At 36.2% G+C, this 21,029-nt stretch overlaps 1 protein-coding gene across 3 annotated transcripts in view; it reads left to right on the forward strand.

Moving 5' to 3' along the window:
- Positions 1-1,469: 1,469 nt before the first annotated feature.
- Positions 1,470-21,029, forward strand: part of NAALAD2 (N-acetylated alpha-linked acidic dipeptidase 2) — a 48,956-nt gene continuing 29,396 nt past the window's right edge. The window contains exons 1-7 of one of the 3 annotated variants that reach the window (XM_025993199.2): positions 1,470-1,819; positions 2,578-2,689; positions 10,382-10,568; positions 12,087-12,188; positions 14,671-14,796; positions 16,448-16,634; positions 19,527-19,620. In XM_025993199.2, coding sequence (XP_025848984.2) covers positions 1,738-1,819; positions 2,578-2,689; positions 10,382-10,568; positions 12,087-12,188; positions 14,671-14,796; positions 16,448-16,634; positions 19,527-19,620 — 890 coding nt within the window. In that variant the 5' untranslated portion in view covers positions 1,470-1,737. The remainder of the gene's footprint in view (positions 1,820-2,577; positions 2,690-10,381; positions 10,569-12,086; positions 12,189-14,670; positions 14,797-16,447; positions 16,635-19,526; positions 19,621-21,029) is intronic. The other 2 variants (XM_025993200.2, XM_072726159.1) reach the window with 2 other exon arrangements.

The raw sequence follows: 21,029 nt of genomic DNA on the forward strand, positions 1-21,029 counted from the left end.
TTGATAAAAGGGGATCCACTTTAATATTGTAAAGGCCTCGTTGCTTCTTTTGAAAATAACCATACTTTGGTAGAGCAGTCTTTACATCATGTAGTCAAGTACATGTAAGACAGACCTCAAGTGCTCTGCCACCTGGAGATTTCATCTATTGGAATAGACTTTTCCAGAGAGACTCTCTTCAACTTCACTGGAAGGGACCTTATCAGGAACTGCTAACCAACCCTTGGATAGGGGACTAGATTCTTGGGTTCAAGGTGACCTATCTAAAGAATGCTCCAAACCCTGACTGGAGCTGCACACAAACTGGTGACCTGAAAGTGAAGATTTCCTGGAATTGAAGCAGATGATATCTGAAAAGACAGCTTTCCCAAGATGTCCAGACCATAACTGTATCCCTTTTTCTCACTGTTTGCTGCGGCTTTCTCTTATGGAAAGAAAATGCTTTCTTCTCCCAACTCTTGTGAAAAGGGAAATGTCATCTTTTGACTATGGTCTTTTGGAAACAACCTTGTGATCCAGTGAGCTTTCTCTGAAGGATGACAAGGTTAGTATTCACAAAAGTCTTTATTCTGAACTGCAACCAAACTCCTGGTTCTTACCCAAATCCATGGCTTTTGAATTTACAGCTTTACATCTATATTATTGATAACCCATTTGCTTCCAAAGAGTCCTTTTGAGAAAACAATACCATTTTTAAAAATCTTTGAAGTTTCGCAACAAGTTCATCTGCTACTGCTTCATGTTTATACCTTCACTGTATCTTCCCAAATGCATTTTGTTAATTCTTTCAGTGGCTCTTGCTGTATCCACTTATCTGCTCTCAACGTTGCTTTAAGTGGAGACTTCCAGAAAACATACATGACTCCAGGTTTGTTTTTTAAAGGAGAACCGTTCTCTTCTAGGTAGGACTAAGTGCCAATGAACACTTTGGTTGACTACTTTCCAAACGTAAACTTCACTAAAATGGAGTGGGGAGGCCAGAGGTGGACGCTCTCACACTCCACCACTCATCCACAATTTTAGATGCCAATGAGTAGAGATGGACTTTGCAAGGGGATACCACTTTACTTTCCCGCAGGAGGAAGAAAGGTTTTTCTCCTCCCCCAGCAACAGCTTAGCCAATGGGACACTTTCACAACTCAGCCAATGAAAAGCCACTGTACTTTAAACTCCTATGTTACTCCAATGGACATCTTGTTCACAACAGCCCTCCGAAATGCCTTTCCTCGATAGAAGGCTGCCCAGCTGCTTTGTTTTCCCCTCTTGCCTGTGGTTTTGCAGTAGTGTGCATGTTTGGAATTGTAATTTTGTGCTATTCTCGACCCATTTTTGTTGGTACAATAACATAGTTTCATTTTTAAGATTAACAGTTGAGCTCTTTAGGAAAACACTAGGGATATTTTTTGTTCATTAGCCACCTCCTCCCTTTCCCCACAGCGGACTGTCCTGATTACTGCAGAATCAACATTAGGGAAGTTGCAGGCCAGCAGGAAGGCTGTCTCCTCCCGTAGCCGGACTTCCTCCTCCCCCCCTTAGGCCCCCTGGGGACCCGAGGGCGGGTAGTTGTTGGCCCCTGGCCTGGAGGGCGGGGGCGCTGCAGCGGGGCTCGGGGCTCGCAGAAAGCCCAAGCCCGCGGGCACCGGCACCAGGCACCACCGCCTCCCCGGGCGCGCTCTCTGTATCTGCAGGTTAGAGGCCGGCTCTTTCCGGAACCCCAAGCTCTGTCCCCAGGGAGCCATGGCGACATCCAGGGCCTGTCTCTACCTTGGGATGTGCGTGGCTGCAGCGCTGGCGTCTTTCCTGGCGGGATTTATGGCGGGTAAGTGCGCTCCCCTTCCCGGCGCGGGCTGGCGCTGCTCCCTGCCACGCTGGGGAGCAAGGAGAGAAAGCCTGGAGGGCTGCGTGCCGGCTTCCCCGAGCCCCGGGCCCTCCAACTCCGCGGGGTTCAGCCCACCTGGAAACCGAATGGAATGCATTTGACCTTCTTAATGAGGTGCGACTGACATTCAAGTGAGTTCCGCACACTTGTCAAGAGCCCTTGGGTCAGGGCTGTCCCTATCCGCAGGGATGAAAACGCGGTTTCATTTACAGGCGCTGCTAGTGCATGGACAGCGCTGCAAAAACTGCCCCAACGTAGTCCTTTACTACGTAGACATTTGTGTGATGTTTGTGTGTCAGGCATTGTGCTGTGGACTAGAGCGCCCCAAGGAGAACAAGAAAATTAGAGGCCCGTGCCTTGATGCATTTCATGTAGGAAAGTGAAAAGAATAAGGCCCCATGCAGGGAGCCTGACACGGGACTCGATCCTGGGTCTCCAGGGTCATGCCCTGGGCTGAAGGCGACGCTAAACCGCTGAGCCACCTGGCTGCCCCATAACACTGGTTTTAACCAACTCAGAATTACACTGCATGGTAGAATTTGAAGGATTTCTGCGTCTAATATGAACATTTTTGTAAAGCTACCCTTCAGCTATTTAAGGACTTTTTTTTTTTTTTTTGGCTTCTAATTTTTATAAAAGTCAAAAGCAATTATCTAAGTACATATGGTAAGTATATGTGTATGCGTTCTCTCCCCTAGGCTGGTTTATTAAGCCTTTGAGAGAAACCACCACTTCACTCCCCTATCATCAAAGTATACGGTGGAAACTGGTATCTGAGATGAAAGCTGAAAATATTAAATCATTTCTTCGGTAAGTTTGTTTTGATGTTTGGTCTTAAAATGTTTAAAATATTGCAAAGGAGAAGTGTATTACAACTAATTTTATTCATGTGGGTAATCTTTCTGTGAAATTATATGATCTCACATTGATTTATGGTAGTTTAAAATGTCCCTCTAAACTATTCAGGGTAAAATGTATTTGAATGTTGCAGGAGTGAGTCTTTCTTCTCTAACTTCATCTACAGAAAAAGTACCGGGTTGCTTTATTAAGAGATGTTTCAACTACATGTAACTTTAGACTGCAAGTGAATGTTATTTCTTCCTTATGCCTGGGTTCAATCAGCAATTTTATTTAAAGGTCCCATTCTGTCAGGAAGACTTAGATGGTTGTAAAATTAGATTTAAAGGAGGGGAGATTAAAGTTTCAGAAGGTCTGTCACAAATTAAACCTTTGTCCCACATTGCAAATACAAGTAACACAAATTGGACAAAATAAGAGCAAAAGGATCAGTGCAAAATTCCTGAAATGCTAAGAATGCATTTGCCATACAACCTAGCCATTTTTACCCTTGGGCATTTATGCTGGAGAAATGAAAAACTATGATCACGTAAAACCTGTACACCAATGTTAATAGACAGCATTAATCATAATATCCAAAAACTGAACATAAATGTCCCTCCATCGGTGAAAAGTTAAAGTATAGTAGTTAATCTTATACGTTTTTCTTTTTAAAAATTGCTTTTACTTTAAGCCATTTGCACTTGCAGGTTAATTTTAGAATCACCTTCTGAATTCCTACAAAAAAATCCTGCTGGAACTTTTATTAAAGTTGCATCAATCTATAGATGAATTCGGAAGAGAAGCGACATCTTTAAAATATGGAGCCTTTCAGTCTCGTTATTCATTTGTCAGAGGGAGGTACTATAGTTTAACTTTTCACCAATGGAGGGACATTTATGTTCAGTTTTTGGATAGTATGATTAATGCTGTCTATTAACATTGGTGTACAGGTTTTACGTGATCATAGTTTTTCATTTCTCCAGCATAAATGCCCAAGGGTAAAAATGGCTAAGTTGTATGGCAAATGCATTCTTAGCATTTCAAGAATTTGTTTAACTGCTTTCTAGTATGGCTGTATCACTTATGTTTTCCATTCACATTATCATTCTTAATTTTACCCATTCTAATAAGTGCATAGTGATACCTCATTGTGGTTTTAACTTGCAGGCCCCTAATGGGTGCTTACTCATCATTTATATACCATCTTCAGTGAAATGTTCATGTCTCTGACCTATTTTCTATTTGGGTAATTCTGTTTTTTGTATTTTTGCTATTGAACTTTGAGAGTCCTTTATATTTTCTGGATAAGTCTTTTGTCTTTGTGACATTCAAATAGTTTTCTATTTGTCTCTTCATGTCTTTTTTTAAAATTTTATTTATTTATTCATGATAGTCACACAGAGAGAGAGAGAGAGAGAGGCAGAGGGAGAAGCAGGCTCCATATAGGGAGCCTGACGCGGGATTCGATCCCGGGTCTCCAGGATCACTCCCTGGGCCAAAGGCAAGCGCTAAACCGCTGTGCCACCCAGGGATCCCATCTCTTCATGTCTTAACAGGGTTATTTGTAGATTAGATGTTTTAAATTTTAATGAGGTCCAATTTATTGCTTTTTCCTTTTATGGATCAGATACTTGGGTTCAGATCTAAGATCTCTTGAACTAGATCTCTTTTCCCCTCTCTTCCCTCTGCCCACACATTTTATACTTTACATTTTACATTAATTTTGTGATTTGAGTTAATTTTGTCATAAAATATAATGTTTGGTTGAGGTGCATTCTTTTGCCTATGGATGTCCAATCGCTCTGGCACTGTTTGTTGAAAGACTATTCTTCCACTTAATTGCTTTGCACCTTTGTTAAAAATCAGTTGGGCATATTTGTGGGAGTTTATTTCTAGATTCTCTATTCTGCTCTATTAATCTGTATGTCTGTTCTCTGCCAGCACCACATGGTCTTGATTATTGAAGCTATATAGTAAGCCTCAGCAATGTGTAGAATGATTCCTCCCATCTTATTTTTCTAAACAATTGTTTTAGCTATTCTATATCCTTTTCCTTTACATATAAAACATAGAACAAACATACGTCTACAAAAAAACATTGCTGAAATTTTTTTTTTTTTTACCATGATTACACTAATCTTATAGAACAATTTGGGGGTACTTGACATTTTTCCTATGCCCAGTCTTCTAATCCATAAACATAGTAAATCTCTCCAGTTATTTAGGTCTTCTTTGTTTGCTTTTATAACGAAATTTTCAGGATGCAGACCCTGGATGTGTACTGTTCGATTTATATCCAAGTATTTAATTTTCTTTGGAGGAATTGTAAGTCATATTGGGTTTAATTTCAGTTTCCACATGTTTATTAATATATAGAAGTACTGTTGATTTTTTTTGTGTTAAAAAAAACTGTAGTTTTTTGCATCCTGTAGTCTCTCTGAACTCATGTCTTTAGGAGTTTTTGTTAATTCATTGGGATTTTCTCTGTAGACAATCATGCCATTTTCAAATAGGGACAATTTTATTACTACCCTTCCAAATTGTATGCGTTTTATTTTATTTTATTTTTTTTAAAGATTTTATTTATTTATTCTTGAGAGATAGAAGGAGAGACAGAGCCAGAGACACGGGCAGAGACAGAGCCAGAGACACAGGCAGAGGGAGAAGCAGGCTCCATGCACCGGGAGCCCGACGTGGGATTCGATCCCGGGTCTCCAGGATCGCGCCCTGGGCCAAAGGCAGGCGCCAAACCGCTGCGCCACCCAGGGATCCCTTTTTTTTTTTTTTTTTTTTTTAAAGATTTTATTTATGTATGCGTTTTAAACTTGGGTTTGTTTTGTTCTTATTGTGCTGACTGAAATCCAATAGTATTTCTTTTTTGTTGGTTTCTAATCTTAGAGGGAAAGCATTTAGAGTTTCATAATTGTGATACTGTCTATAGATTTGTTGTAAATGCTCTTTATTTAGTGAAGGAAATTCCCCTGTATTCAAAATTGCTAAAAGATTTTTATCATGAATGGATATTGATACTGTCAAAGGGTCATTTTTCTGCATCAATTTCTCTGATCATGTTTTTTTTTCTTTACCTGGTTAGGAATCTAGCGATTCCTTTACTGATTTTTGGAGGCCTAGGGATCAAATTATATCAAGAAGGGAGTCACAGTCTCCGGGAGTGCAAAAGTGTATATTTTTCCCATTTATCATGTAAACTTTTGCTTTTTATATTATGAAGATTATTTATAGGACAGAATTACCCTTTTATCTTTATGAAATGTCCTTTTCTTTGGTAATTGCTGTCTTTAAGTCTATGTTATTTGGTATAAATATTGCCACTTCAGCCTCCTTACATTTACATTTACATGGTGATCTTCTTCCATCTACTTTTAATCTACCAGTTTGTTTAGAATTAAAATGTACCTTCAATAGAGAGCATTTAATTGCCACGTGGTATTTAATATATTTTGGTCATCTTAAAGTGTATCATCCTCTGTAGACAGCAGATAGATAATTTGCTATTATATTCCTTCTGGTAATCTATGCCTTTTAATTTGAGTATTTAGTCCCTTAACAAATAATATAACCACTGATATGGTTAAACTTAGCTCTACTAATTTATTGTTTTCTGTTTACTCCTTTTTTGTTCATTCTCATCTTCTGCCACCTTTTTAGTAAAATTTTATTTCAGATAATCTTTTACTTATACATTCTTACATTGTTTTTTTTTTTGTTTTTTGTTTTTTGTTTTTCTTTTAGTAGATGCTCTGGTCCTTACGTCATACATCTATAACTTATAACTCCACTCAATTCTTATTTTTGCACAACTTAACATACAATAGAGAACTCACATTTCTATATTGCCATTTATCCTCCCCTCTATTATCCTTTATATTAGAGCTGTCAAAAGTATCTTATCTACAATGCAATATAAACCTTGAAAAGTAATTTTTCATTGACCACATATGTATTGAAAGCCAATTAAAAATTAGCATTTTATATCTTATTTCCAGTGATCTTCATTTGTTTTTGAAAATTTGGGTTATCCCACGGTATTTCTATTTAGTCTAAATAACTTTCTTAAGCATTTTTAATGTGAGGTCCAGTGGTGACAAATACTTAGTTTTTCTGTCTATAAAATCCTTACTAAATCATAGTTTTTGAAGCATAATTTTCCTGGATATGGACTTTTAAGATGATTTTGTTTTCTTCTCCTTTCAGAAATTTCAATGCTTTTTCATTGTCTTCTGTCTAATATTGGCATCTTATGAGAAGTTTATAGTTATTCAAGTTATATAACATACATCATTTTGTCTTTAATTTTGAGTAGTTTTACTATGTGCCTAGGTATAGTTTTAGTCAAATTTATTCTGTTTATGGCCCTCTGAGATTCTTGACTTTGTAAACTTATATCTTTCACTAAGGTAGGAAGGTTTTACTCATTATTTCTTAAAATTTTCTGCACTATTCTCTTTTCCCCTTCCAAGACTCCATTTAAACCCTAGAATCAAATAGAGTGAATACAGTATGGTGTGTTTCCTCCTGATTTAATGAGGTCATGAAGTTCCATCTTAAATTCCATGGATGAACTAGAGCAAACTATAGTAATAAGGTATGAAAACGACTATACTATTTTATGAAATTGAGCTGATTTATGATGGAGGTGCATTAGATATTAGGAAGCAAATTTAGAATGTCTGTTTTGAAGTGCTCATTTAGAGATAAAATAATCACTAGGAAGTTAGGATGCATGTCATTTATTTTATTTTTATTTTTATTTTTTTATGATAGTCACAGAGAGAGAGAGAGAGAGGCAGAGACATAGGCAGAGGGAGAAGCGGGCTCCATACCGGGAGCCCGACCCGGGACTCGATCCCGGGACTCCAGGATCACATCCTGGGCCAAAGGCAGGCGCTAAACCACTGAGCCACCCAGGGATCCCTCTGACCCACAGTTTTAACAGCTTCCAGAAGGTATAGGTGGTAACTTTTGGTGTGAGATTTAAGAGTCCTTATTTTTTAAAATGATTTTCTTTCTTTTTTTTTTTTTTTTCTTTTAAAGATTTTATTTATGAGAGAGAGAGACAGACACATAAGGGAGAAGTAGGGCCAGGATCCTGGGATCACAACCTGAGCCAAAGGCAGATACTCACCACTGAGCCACCCAGGTGCCCCCTGAAAGAATCATTATTTTTGAAAGAACTCCTAGCACATCTTCTAGCCCTGAGATATGTGGGGGCATGGGAAATAAAACAGCTTGCAAGTGAGCAGGGTCCTCCGAGGAAACCAGTTAAGGCAAGGAAGTCAAGCAAACATTCAGAATGGTGGCTGAGGGTAAAAGAATTGTTGATCATAGTTGTAGAAGGTTTATGATCGGTGAAAGAGCCCAGGAAGGAGAGGTGTTCAAGATTGGGTTCTTGATTCTAATGTAGTAGGAAGAATTCGATATCTCCCCAGCCTCAACTGTTGAGTATTCATCCTCCTTCATGTATTCAGTAAGGATTACCTCCTTTCCAGCCCAGGAGTATCTTGACTGGTCCATAATCCAGTCATTATAACTCTTCCTTCTGGTGATGTTTCTTTCATTTGAGAAGAGGTATATATTCTATGATCAATGAAATGAGAGGGAAATTTAGCTGTGATCTTCTACCATAAGTTTTCCTCTGTTGAACACAGAAGAGGAAATAGATGTTCTTGTTTGTACATGTTTCTCCTGAGCATTACAGTGTGAGTATATGATATCTGGAATTGTACCCACCTTGGGACCATAACGAGAAATTTAGAAATGAACTAAAGGATGTTACACCCTGTGGCTCTTTTTTTTTTTTTTTCCACTTCTTTATTCCATTTCAGTGGGTTCTTCTCTTTCTTTTTTAAGAGTGAGAGAAAGACTGCACATGCATGCAAGTAAATATGTGGGATGGGGAGGAGAGGCCAAGGGGCTGAGGGAAAAGAAAGAGAAAGAATCTTAAGCAGGCTCCATAACCAGCACAGAGCCTGACAGGAGGTTCAATCTCACAACCCTGAGATCATGACCTAAGCTGAAATCAAGAGTCTGATGCTTCACTGACTGATCCACCCAGGCTCCCATTAGTGGGTTCTTTAAAAGATGGATGGCAAAAGTTCATGGTTAATCCTTCATTATTAATTATAAGAATGTTATCTGCTTACTGTAGAAAATAAAACAATAATAAATTATATAAAGTAGAAATATCTCAAGCCCTACTTTTTAGAATGCATGTGAAATAACTTCTGTCTATAAATTATTTTTAAAACAACTTTTGTAAGGTATTCAATATCCATAACCTGTAGATTTCATTTAATGATATAGAAAGGGAAAACTGCACAGAGAAGATACTGGAGGAGTCCTAATGGATAATGAATAGCTTGCAGTGGGAAAAGGGAATGAAAGAAGTGGTGATAGAGACTCAGGTAGGTGGGACAGTATTTATGTCTCAGAGAAGACCTTGTGCAAAGGCAGTAGGTAGTCACTGCAGGAGAAAAAGGAGTCTACCAAATGCTTTAGGGTGGAGAATTTTATATGGAGAGTGGTGGGAAATGAAAATGGAAAGGTAGAAGTGTGGGTCAGATGAAAAAGAACCCAATACACCATGTTTGAGTGTGAACTTTATAAAAATGCACAGTGTAGGGAGCAATACAAGGAGTTCAGGCAATTAAATATTATCAGTTGAATGATTTCAAATTATCGCTGTTCCTCAAGGTCAGACAACTATGACTTTTGTATTTTAGTCCCAGAATTTAATGACTATGAAGTTATGAACAAGTTATTTAACTATTTTCTCAATTTCGTTATTTGCAAAATGAGGACAATGGGAGAAGGGTTGGGAAGATTCATTGAGTTGACCCAGGTGAAAGTGCCTGGTCACATGTCTGGCATGTAGTTTTCAGTGAATGTCAATTATCCTTTACTGCCTGTCTTTTGTTGGTTGTCCCATGGTTGATTAAAAACCCAATTTAGAGAAGTATTATTATTTTACTGAAAGGGAGGGTGGGGTGGAGAGTGGGAGGGGTGAGAAAATATTTTAAAAATATTATTTACTCTCATGTAAAATGAATCTATATAAAAACTACTTTTGTGAGGCCACTTAAATACTACAACACATTTATACTCAGAACCAAGAGAACATTGCCTAAATTCAGTTCAATAAATATGTTGTATAATTTCCAGGTAACAGGGAGGAAGGTAATATAAAATGAAAATGCATGGACTTTTAACCTCAATGAAATTAATACGCAATTGAATAGACATAACAAGACAACAGTTGAGGTATACATTAGATTGCCCAGCTGGTCTATGGCAAACATGATGAACGGCCCCCTGCTGCCCAAAATGTCCTAACTGATGATGAGCAAGGAGAAGCACCAGTGGTATAGAGGCCTGACTTTCTTCCAAGGTGTCTTCTCATACCTGCTGATTACATGTGTTTACCATGGAATATGTTCTTTTCTGGGGAAGCATAATGTGAAAATTGTAGTTACAAATAATTTTTAAATTGGCATACCTATAATTTGCTATTGCTAGCTATTTTTTTAATCTTTGATGTAGAAATGATAATACCTAAAAGACGAGGGATGCATCTAGAATAATCCTTAGGCATATTGTCTGAATATGGTCTTTAACTCCCACTTGTATTTTATTTTCATGTAGTTCTTTTACAAAGCTTCCTCATCTGGCAGGAACAGAACAAAATTTACTTCTTGCCAAGAAAATCCAAACCCAGTGGAAGAAATTTGGACTGGATTCCGCCAAGTTGGTTCATTATGATGTCCTCCTATCCTACCCCAATGAGACAAATGCGAACTATATATCAGTCATGGATGAACATGGGATTGAGGTGATGTGGAATTATTGGTACTCTTTGTATTTTGTAACCCCAGTTTATGTGAATTGGGATATAGGGTCAATAAAAATAGAAATTTGGTAATAGTGCAGTGGAACTCCTACTTTTTAGAAGAGTTGATAAGTTGTAAACTAATTATTCAGTGTTTACTGTGTTAGGCACAGTGCTAAATCTTGAAGCCAGAAGGAAGCCTAGAAACATGATTCCTTTGCTTTAAGTAAGGCAGGGCAGATGTTGGAACACATAATTTTAAATCGATATGGTTAAGTGTTAGGAAGAATATGGTTTGGGTTCTTTACACAGAAAAATTTCACTTCAACTAACATGGACTTAGATTAGGCTTCTTGAAAGAAAACTTTCCTGATATGTGAGTCATGAAAGATCCTAAGGATTTAACAACATGAAAAAAACAAAGAAGAATTCTAGGCAGAAAAAAATGCCGGCTAACGTTTGGAGACCTATAACTACCTTAGTATTATTGAGGAATTTAAACATTTTCTGTATTTCAAAAATGTGAAGTATAAAGTAAGCCACAATAAGAGATAAACCAGTATTTGTTTTGGGGACAGATCATAGGAGGGCTTATACATTGTCCTAAGGGGCTTAGAATCCAACTTCAGTCAATGGAAAGCATTGACAAGTCCTAAGCAATGGAAGAATATGGCTAGAGAGGCATTTTTTTAGATAGTTTGGATCATCTGCAGGTTAGACCTTGACTAGGTAAAAAGTTCAAGTCTTAGGAGAATAGGTGAAAGATGAAGCCCTAAATGACGATGTCAGTAGGAATGAGGAAGAAGGATGATCTAAGAAGTAATTAGGAAGCAACATTAGTGGGAATTGATTAGTGATTAATTGGAGGAAGGATATGAAGACAGAGTTCAGGATGACTCCTATGTGTCTGGAACGGATATCTGAGTAATGATGCAACTCATAATAGCAAGGAATGCCAAGCAAGAAGTAGGCCTGGGGTGAGGGATGATAAATTCAAAATTTGACATGTTGAGTTTGGACATCCACGCTGAAATAACCATCAGGCCCTTAAATACACGTGTCTGAAAAGGAAAGCTTTCTAAGTATTTGGGCTATGGACAAAATTTTGGGAGTCCATGAAATCTTATAGGAAGGGAGTATAAAATGAGGCAGACAGTGGCCTGGGGATAAAACACAGGAAACATTATTTAAATACATTTGAATTAAAAGAGGTCCAAAAAAGTTGGAAAGGAATCATTGGAACAGGAGGAGGAGAATCGTGGGGGTGTCACCTTCACAGCCCTGTTTTTATGTGGGAACTTCTAGTCACCTGAGACTGCATGTATTTCTAGAAGTTGCTACTATTTTGAAGGTAGTAATAATAATAAAGCTCTTCTTCACTGTTGCCAGTGGAATTTACCTGATTAATTATTGAGCCTAGTTTTAGAATATTCTATCGTTAAGTGTATACTTGGGGGCATTATTCTTTAATAACAATCTGGAATGTTTCTCTCTAACTGCATGTGTTACAATTCTTGCTAGATTTTCAATACCTCCTATCTTGAGCCACCACCAGATGGATATGAGAATGTTACAAATATTGTTCCACCATATAACGCTTTCTCAGCCCAAGGCATACCAGAGGTAAAATAAGACTTGTTTACTCAATTCTTTAAGCCTTCCTTTGTTATTTAAAGCCTATGTAGAGGACTAAAACCAAGATTAGGTGAATCATTCATGCTGATCCACATTTTGAGGTTCAATCCTATGAACAACCTTTCTAAAAATAATCTGAGGGGAAAAAAAAAGAAATACATAAAAATCATAGCCTGATGAAGCAGATGCCACTCTGAAATAACAAAGAAGCTGCTGAACTCATCTTTAATTTAGTTATGTCAGTAGTTGTTTTTATTAGCTCTTTTCCTTTGTTTATAGTTTGATTTTTTTTTTTCATAGATTTATAGATCTGGTTTTATAGATCATACCATAGAAGTTCTTAAATTAATACTATGTTTGAAAATTAAACATGTTTGGGATTTCTTTTTCCTTTTAAAAATCCTCTTTGTAAAAAAAAAAAAAAATCCCCTTTGTTTCACTCGCCTCTCCCCCTTCAATCTGTCTCTTCTCTGGCAACCCTCAGCTTGTTTTGTATTTTAGAGTCTGTTTTTGCTTAGATTCTGCATGTAATTGAAATCATATGGCATTTGTCTTTCTCAGACTTATTTCTCTTAGCATAATACCCTCTAAGTCTATCCATGTTGTTGTAAATGGCAAGATCTCACTCTTTTTTATGGCTGAGTAACACACATACACCACTTCTTCCTTATCCATTCATCTATCAATGAACACTTGGGTAAATAATGATGCAGTAAATATAGGGTGCATTTTTTTAAATTAGTGTTTTTGCTTTTTGGGGGGAAGTATCCAGTAGTAGAATTATTGGATCATATGGTATTTCTATCTTTAACTTTTTGAGGAGCCTCCGTACTGTTTTCCACAGTGGTCGCACCAACTTACATTCCTACCAACAGTATGCAAGGATTTCTTTTTTCTCTACATCTTGGCCAACACCTGTTACTACCTTTTTGATACTAGCCATTCTGACCCATGTGAGGTAATCTCATTGTGGTTTTGATTTGCATTTCCCTGATGGTTAGTAATGTTGAGAATGTTTTCATGTGTCTGTTGCCAATCTGTTTATGTTCTTTAGAAAATGGTCTATTGAGGTGTTTTGCCCATTTGAATTAGATTATGTATGTATGTTATTTAGTTTTTGGTATTGGGTTATATAAAGTCTTTACATAGTTTGGATATTAATCCCTTACCAGATATATCATTTGCAGCTATCTTTCTCCTTTTTAGTTTGGTTTATGGTTCTCCTAGTGATGCAAAAGCTTTTTATTTTGATGTAGTCCCAATAGTTTATTTTTGCTTTTGTTTCCCTTCCCCAAGGAGACATATCTAGAAAAAGGTTGTTAAGGCTCATGTCGAAGAAATTACTCCCCTACGTTTTCTTCTAGGGTTTTTATGGTGTCAGGTCTCATGTTTAGTTTATTTTTGTGGATGGTTTGAGAAAAGTTTCTTGGTTTCATTCTTTGGCATATAGCTGTCCGATTTTCATAGCACCATTTTGGAGAGACTGTTTTTCTTCACTGTATATTCTTGCCTCCTTTGTCATAGATTGATTGGATAAGTGTGGGTTTACTTCTGGACTTTATGTGTCTGTTGTCATGCCACTATGATGCTGTTTTGATTACTCTGGCTTTGTAGTCTATCGTGAAATCTGGGATTGTGATACCTTCAGCTTTGTTCTTTCTCTTGCTCACATTGGCTGTTGGAGGTCTTCTATAGTTCTTACACAAATTTTAGTATTACTTTTTGTAGTCCTGTGACAAAGGCTGTTGGTATTTTGATAGGGATTGTGTAGAATCTGTAGATTGCTTTGGAAAGTATGGAAATTTTAATGATGCTAAATAATATTCCAGTCTGTGGGCATGGATTATCTTTCCATTTATTTGGGTCTTCAATTTCTTTTAGCAGTATTTTATAATTTTCAGAGTATAGGTCTTTCAAATCCTTGGTTAAGTTTATTCCTAGGTATTTTATTATGTGGTGCAGTTATAAGTGGAATTGTTCAAAACATAGTTGGGGGCACCTGGGTGGCTCAGTGGTTGAGCATCTGCCTTCAGCTCAGGGTGTGATCCCAGAGTCCTGGGAGTCCCATACTGGGCTCCCTGCAGGGAGCCTGCTTCTCCCTCTGCCTGTGTCTCTGCCTCTCTCTCTCTGTCTCTCATGAATAAATAGATAAAATCTTTTTTAAAAATTAAAAAAATATATAGTTGGAATTTTTAAAATTATCTTTATTTCCTTCAGCTCCGTATAGTCTGATAATCTCTTCAAAATAGAACACTGCTTAAAGTGTTATATATTGGCATTTTTTTTAACTTTTCAAAGTATTAAAACATCTTCTAAAAACTTCTACAGAATTAGCATGGATCTGTTTTTCAAGCCCAATCCAGGATAGATAACTTTTGATGATATGGTATTGTGGAGCAAACTTATTCTATTGTTTTCTCTTTAATTAGCAGTATTCTGTATATTTTTAATTTTTTTTCTTTTCTTACAGGGAGATCTCATATATGTGAACTATGCTCGTACTGAAGACTTTTTCAAACTGGAAAGAGAGATGAACATCAACTGCAGTGGCAAGATTGTTATTGCAAGATATGGAAAAATCTTCAGAGGAAATAAAGTATTGTATCATCTCCTCTTTTTCTAGAGGGAAGAGGATAGTGTATATCCTCTAAATGTGAATGATCAGCTTGCATCATGTTTTCCAGGATTACCTCAATATATGTATTTAACAAATCTTCCTATTTGTCATGGTTGCACAGGAAATCTGTTTTTATGTTACTTCACATACCTAGAAAAGGAAGTTACTTTTACTACAGAAACAAAATTTGTTTTTCGAAATTTTATGTAAACTGAAAAATGAAAGCTACCCTACATTACCCATTTTATTAGCCCCCAGACATGATCAATCTTAACAGTTTTTCTTAGACCTAATTCTGTGACATATAAATATAAATTTTTTCCATATACTAGTTTTACATGTTATACTTTAACAAAGATGGCATCAAATACTATATATAACTTTTTTTCTACTCAGCAATAATATATGGGTATCACTCCACGCCAAAACATTGAGAGTTGTATAATGTGTGGTTAAGAGTATAGGACTCTAGATCCATACAACATTGATTCTGGTCTCATCTAGGTTCCTTGTTCTCTAGATCTTTTACTGTGAGCAAGTTATTTAATCTTTCTCTGCCCATGTTTCCTCATACATAAAGTGGGAATGCTAATAATACCACTAATCTCCTAGAATCCTTAAGACTAAATGACTTTGTTTGAAAGCACTTATGATAGTGATTGGTACTTAATTGATTCTCTATAGCTACTTAGTAGGTAAATACCTTGTTATTTTGGATGGGTACATAATACTTTCTAGAATTGATAAGCAGTTTAGCCATTCCTGTGTTGATAGATGCTTGGCTGGAATTTATTACTATTAAAAATAATCCATTGTGAACATACATTGTATGCACTTGAACATTTATGCAAAGGTTTTTGTAGTATGGATTCCTAGAAATTGAATGGCTGAATCAACATGTATGTCCTTTGAAAAATTTGGAAGGCATTATCAAATTGCCCTTCAAAAAAGTTGTGGCAGATTGTACTCCCATTCATGTTGTAAGAAAGCTTTCTAAATATTGAATATGTTTTCATTAATCAAGACTGGTGGTAATCTGTCTTTTGCTACAGTATTTCTGGTAGTAAAGAATTCAGAATCTTGCAGGAAAGATTTTCCTATTTGTGGTCAATTTGGATTGTTAGAAAATGTTTACAAAACACAGTGGGCAATTTTTCACACACTCTGTATAGATCTTAAATTAGTTTAGTTTTATAAATATTTATATGATGTGCTAGACTTTGGAGGGTGGGTAGTTAAAAGGGAATGAGACATGGTCCATTTTCTAAAAACACTCAGTCTGGCAAGGGAGAAAGATGTTTTAAAGACATACAATGGGTCATAGTATTTTAATATAACAAATATGTACAAAATAGAAGAGATAGAAAAAAGGGAGACATTAATTTTGCAATTTTAGTGACAATAGGAATGTTTCACAGAAGAGACAATAAGTTGTTTGGAGTTGTATAGAATAAATGAGAGTTGTTAGTCCCCCAGGAGATAAATTGTACTCGAGGCATAAAGAACTAAATGTGTAACAGCATGATAAAAAGTAGTGTCTTAAGTTCCTTACATTATTAAGTTGATTTTTCTCTTAAATGAATTAATCATTTGTCAATTCTACATTATGGATTGCACATTGCCTCTGCAGGTTAAAAATGCCATGTTAGCAGGAGCCATAGGAATCATCTTGTACTCAGATCCAGCTGATTACTTTGCCCCTGCCGTACAGCCATATCCTAAAGGATGGAACCTTCCTGGAACTGCAGCGCAGAGAGGGAATGTGTTAAATTTGAATGGTGCTGGTGACCCGCTCACTCCAGGCTATCCAGCTAAAGGTAATGGATGGGCCTGTCACTGTTCACCCATTTTTGCAAAAATAGTACTTGCCTTTATAGAAGTCATGAAAGCAAACATCTACAGAATAATCTCAAAACTGTATGCCACTACGGTATTGTGGATAACTATTACCAGGAATTAAAAAAACATTTTCCACATAATACTTTTGTTTCAAATTTTCACGAGGTGTGGACATGGAGAGGGAAGGGTCAGTTGAATTTCCCTCTTCTTTGAGTAAAGGTGCCGAAATGCAGATCCCCATACCCAAAGTATATTGCTTTTACCAAACTAGAGCTTTGGTTTTCTGAATTGCCTAGTAATTTTATGCTTCTCTAGATCGTACATTTGTATTTTTTTAATACCACTGAGTTTTTTGGTGTTTAAAATATAAAATGTGAAAAGTTTTGACATCTGTTTAACTGTCTCCACAATTAAGATAATGAATATATCCATTACCCAAAAAGTTTTCACTCATCTCTTTGTAATGCTTTCCTCCCAACCCTTCCTACCCACTCCCTGCCAATCCCTAGGCAACCACTAATCTGCTTTCTGTCAGCAGAATTGTTTTGAAATCCATCTGTGTTGATGTCTGTGTCAGTAGTTCATTCCTTTTTATGCTGAGCAGTATTTCATTGCATGGATACACTATTTGTTTATTCATTTATTGTAGGACATTTGGATTCTTTTCAATTTGGAGACTCTTGTACATAAAGCTGCTATGAACTCTTGTATACAAGTCTTTGTATATATGTTTTTATTTCTCATAGGTAAATATATAGAAATGGAATGACTGGATAATATGATAGATGCATATTTAACTTTTGAAGAGATTTTCTTTTTCTTTTTTTTTAAAGATTTTATTCATGAGAGAGACAGAGAGGCAGAGACATAGGCAGAGGAAGAAACAGGCTCCCCACAAGGAGCCTGATGTCAGACTTGATCCCAGGACCTCAGGATCAAGACCTGAGCCAAAGGCTCAACCACTGAGCCACCCAGGTGCCCCTTTGAAGAGATTTTCAAATTGTTTTCCAAAGTGGTTATGCATTTTACATCCTCGCAGCAGTGTGTGAGTGTTCCACTTGCTATATATCCTTACTACATTTAGTTTGGTCAGTCTTTTTAATTTTGCATTGTAATAGGTATGTAATTCCTTCAAGTTACATTTTTTTCAAAGTTTTGGGGGGCTATTCTAGGTCCTTTACATGTGAATTTTAAAACCAGCCTATTAATTTGCACTGAAAAGCATGCTGGGAATTTGTTCGAGATTGAATTAAATCTATATGTCAATTTGGGGAGAATTGATATCTTATAAAATATTGAAGATTTTGATCTGCATGGCACAATTCTCCATTTACTTAGGTATTCCTTAATTTATATCAGCATGTTTGTAGTTTCACTGTACAGATCATGCACATCTTTCACATTTATCCATATGCATTTCCTGGTTTTATGTTTTTCAAAAACACATTTTAAATTTTAATTTCCATACGTTCATTGCTAGTAAATTCTTTGTATTTGTGGAAGAAATAAATTGATCTTGTATCCTGCAAACTTGTTTAACTTACTAAGTAATTCTAGGAGGTTTCCGTGGATACCATCAGAGTTTTTACATAGATGATCATGTTTCCTGTGAATTCAGTTTTATTTCTCTTTTTCTAGTCTAGATGTCTTTTACTTTTTTAAATGTCTCTGTCATTGTATACTGACTAGTATGTCTCAGACATTGCTGGAAAAAAAAAAGTGTTAGAGCAGATGTCCTTGCCTTGTTCCTTCCTCAAGCAGAAGAAATCCAGTCTTTCTCTGTTAAGTATGATATAGCTGCAGGTTTTATTTTAGGTTCTTTTTGTCAGGTTTACCCTTTACCCAAAGATACTGAAGTTCCCAAAGAGCTTTTGATTATGCAGATTTTATCTATGATTACATACCACATTTGATAGTAAAAATGAGTACAAATTCAACTTTTAAAATATGTGGCTCTTTAGGTTGTTCATGTATTGTTAGGTGAGCTTTGGTAACTTATGTTTTCCACGGATTTTTTCCATTCATCTAAGTTAAATTTAATAGAGTTCATAATATTTTCATTCTGTGTGTATGTGTGTGCATGCACATGTGTGCTTATGCATGTGCAGGTTCTACAGTGATATTCTCTTTATTCTTGATCATGGGATTTTTTTTTCCTGAACTGATTTGCTAGAGATTAATCAGTTTTATCAATTTTCAAAGAACCATGTTTCTGTTACCTATTTCTCCTGATCTTTTTTACGTTCTTTTCTCTGCTTCTTTTCCCATTTGCTCTTGTCTAGTTTTAAGGTGGAATATGATGTGATTTGACTGAAATCTTACTTTGTTTCTAAGATAGGTTATAGAACTATTTTGGCTGAAAGCCAAAGTCTCAATGAGGTTGTAAGTCTGACAATACTTTTCAGTCTTCCTTTAAAGAGAATATTGTATTACTATTTGAAAAATATTTTTATTATTTCCAAGATCTCATAAATTCCCTTTAATTTTTTTTCAGTTATACCTAGTTTCAGAATTTGGGACACATTTTCCAGGCAGCTGGTTAAATGAAGCTTCTCTAGAAAGGATTCAAGATATCGATGAGGAAATAAAATACTCTTGTAAAATTCAAGAGAATTTGTTGAAATGTCAAAAAAAAATTAGAAATTTATAATACCTACAGTTGATTTCACACTAAAATTTAAATGATTTCATTTCTTACTGTTGAATTAAATAGGTCATATTAGGTAAAACAATCATTGGCTTTGAGGGAACTTTAAATTTTGATATAATTTCAAACATGTAGTAAATCTAAGACAGGAATAAAAGAAATTTCTTTATACCCATGCTCAGATTCTTCAGTTGATTTCATTTTGTGCAATTAATTTCTGCAGAGTACACCTTTAGACTTGATGTCAAAGAAGGAGTGGGAATCCCCAAGATCCCTGTACATCCTATTGGGTATAATGATGCAGAAATATTACTACGGTATGATTTTCTAATTGGATATGAGATTTAAGATTTTACACTAATATGTCCATTTTCTCATCTACAACCAACGTAATCTAATAATGTTAAAAGTAGTCTAGTTGTATACTTGAAACCAATGTTATATGTCACTTATACCTCAATAAAATTTTTTTAACTTAAGGGAACAAAATAGGAAGATGAATTTTTAAAAGAGTCTTGTATCAAAATAGCTCCTGAAGTAAGAATAACAGAGCACAATAGGAAATAGCAAGAAACCATTAGTCTGGTACAAATGAAAGTCTTAAGTACAAAACTGTGTCCAAAGATAAATACTGATTGGAGATTTTTCAAATATTTGGATTTTCTTGATATTTATTTGATGTTTGTACTTGACCTGTATTTTAAAAATATTACAGTGTCTGCCACTTATTAGATGTGTGAACTTGGACTAGCTACTTAATCTTTCTCTGATTCAGTTTTCTTATCTGTGAAATGAGGGATAGTAATTGTTTCTCCTTGGTAGGTTTATTAGGAGGAGGAGATGACATTCAATGCAAGCGTGTAAAGTATCTAGAATATAGTAAGCATTTAATTAATGTTTGCTATTTTTGCATTTATATTACTGATGTTCTTTCACAGATCTCCAAACTTTTATTTTTTTTAGATGTCTGTACCAATACAATTTAATAATTGCTTTATGAGTGCCTACTAGGTAATCAGCAGCTTCTCTAGAAATTAATTTCTTCTCCTTAACATGCCACAGATGCAGGATAGTTGGAGGTGACCATGTGAAGAAAGACCTGAAGTCTCAATGAATTTTAATCTAGGGGCCAGGGGGACTGACTCAAACCACTGGGACCTCAGACCCCAAAGCTTTGTCTCCTCCAGTTTTTATTAAGAGAGTCAGCAGGTTGGCTATAGGAATGATTAACTTTGGGAAGCAGAGAAAAACATGTTTACTTCAAAAGGTAAAAGAATAGGCTATTGACTCAAGCAGGGGGGCGCAGAGGAGCTTTATCTGGAGAACAATGTGGTCAAGAATCAGTGTGCTGACTCTGGACCTCCCATATCCCCAGTGTGCTGAGGGCTAGGAGATTCAGTTCTCAGATAGGCTCTGCAGCTGGTTCCCCACATTAACACAGTCCTGGATTGCCTATTTTCAATATTTCGTATATCTAATGCTTCCCTACATAAAGTCAGAAGGAAGGAGGTTGTTGTTTCTCATTTCCTCTCCCTATTTTTTTTCCCCAAGCCCTCTTATCACAGACATATTAAGTACTTCATCAATTTTGGCTCTCTTGCTAAAATGTAAGTTCCACAAAGGGAATATTGACAGTACTTGGCTCAATAAATATTTGTTAAATGTATGAATGAAATATCTCATCAAACTTCATGATTTCTTCTAAGAAATTGTGATGCTCAGCCTT

Source organism: Vulpes vulpes, chromosome 11, assembly GCF_048418805.1.
Source record: "Vulpes vulpes isolate BD-2025 chromosome 11, VulVul3, whole genome shotgun sequence".
NCBI classification, from domain to species: domain Eukaryota; kingdom Metazoa; phylum Chordata; class Mammalia; order Carnivora; family Canidae; genus Vulpes; species Vulpes vulpes.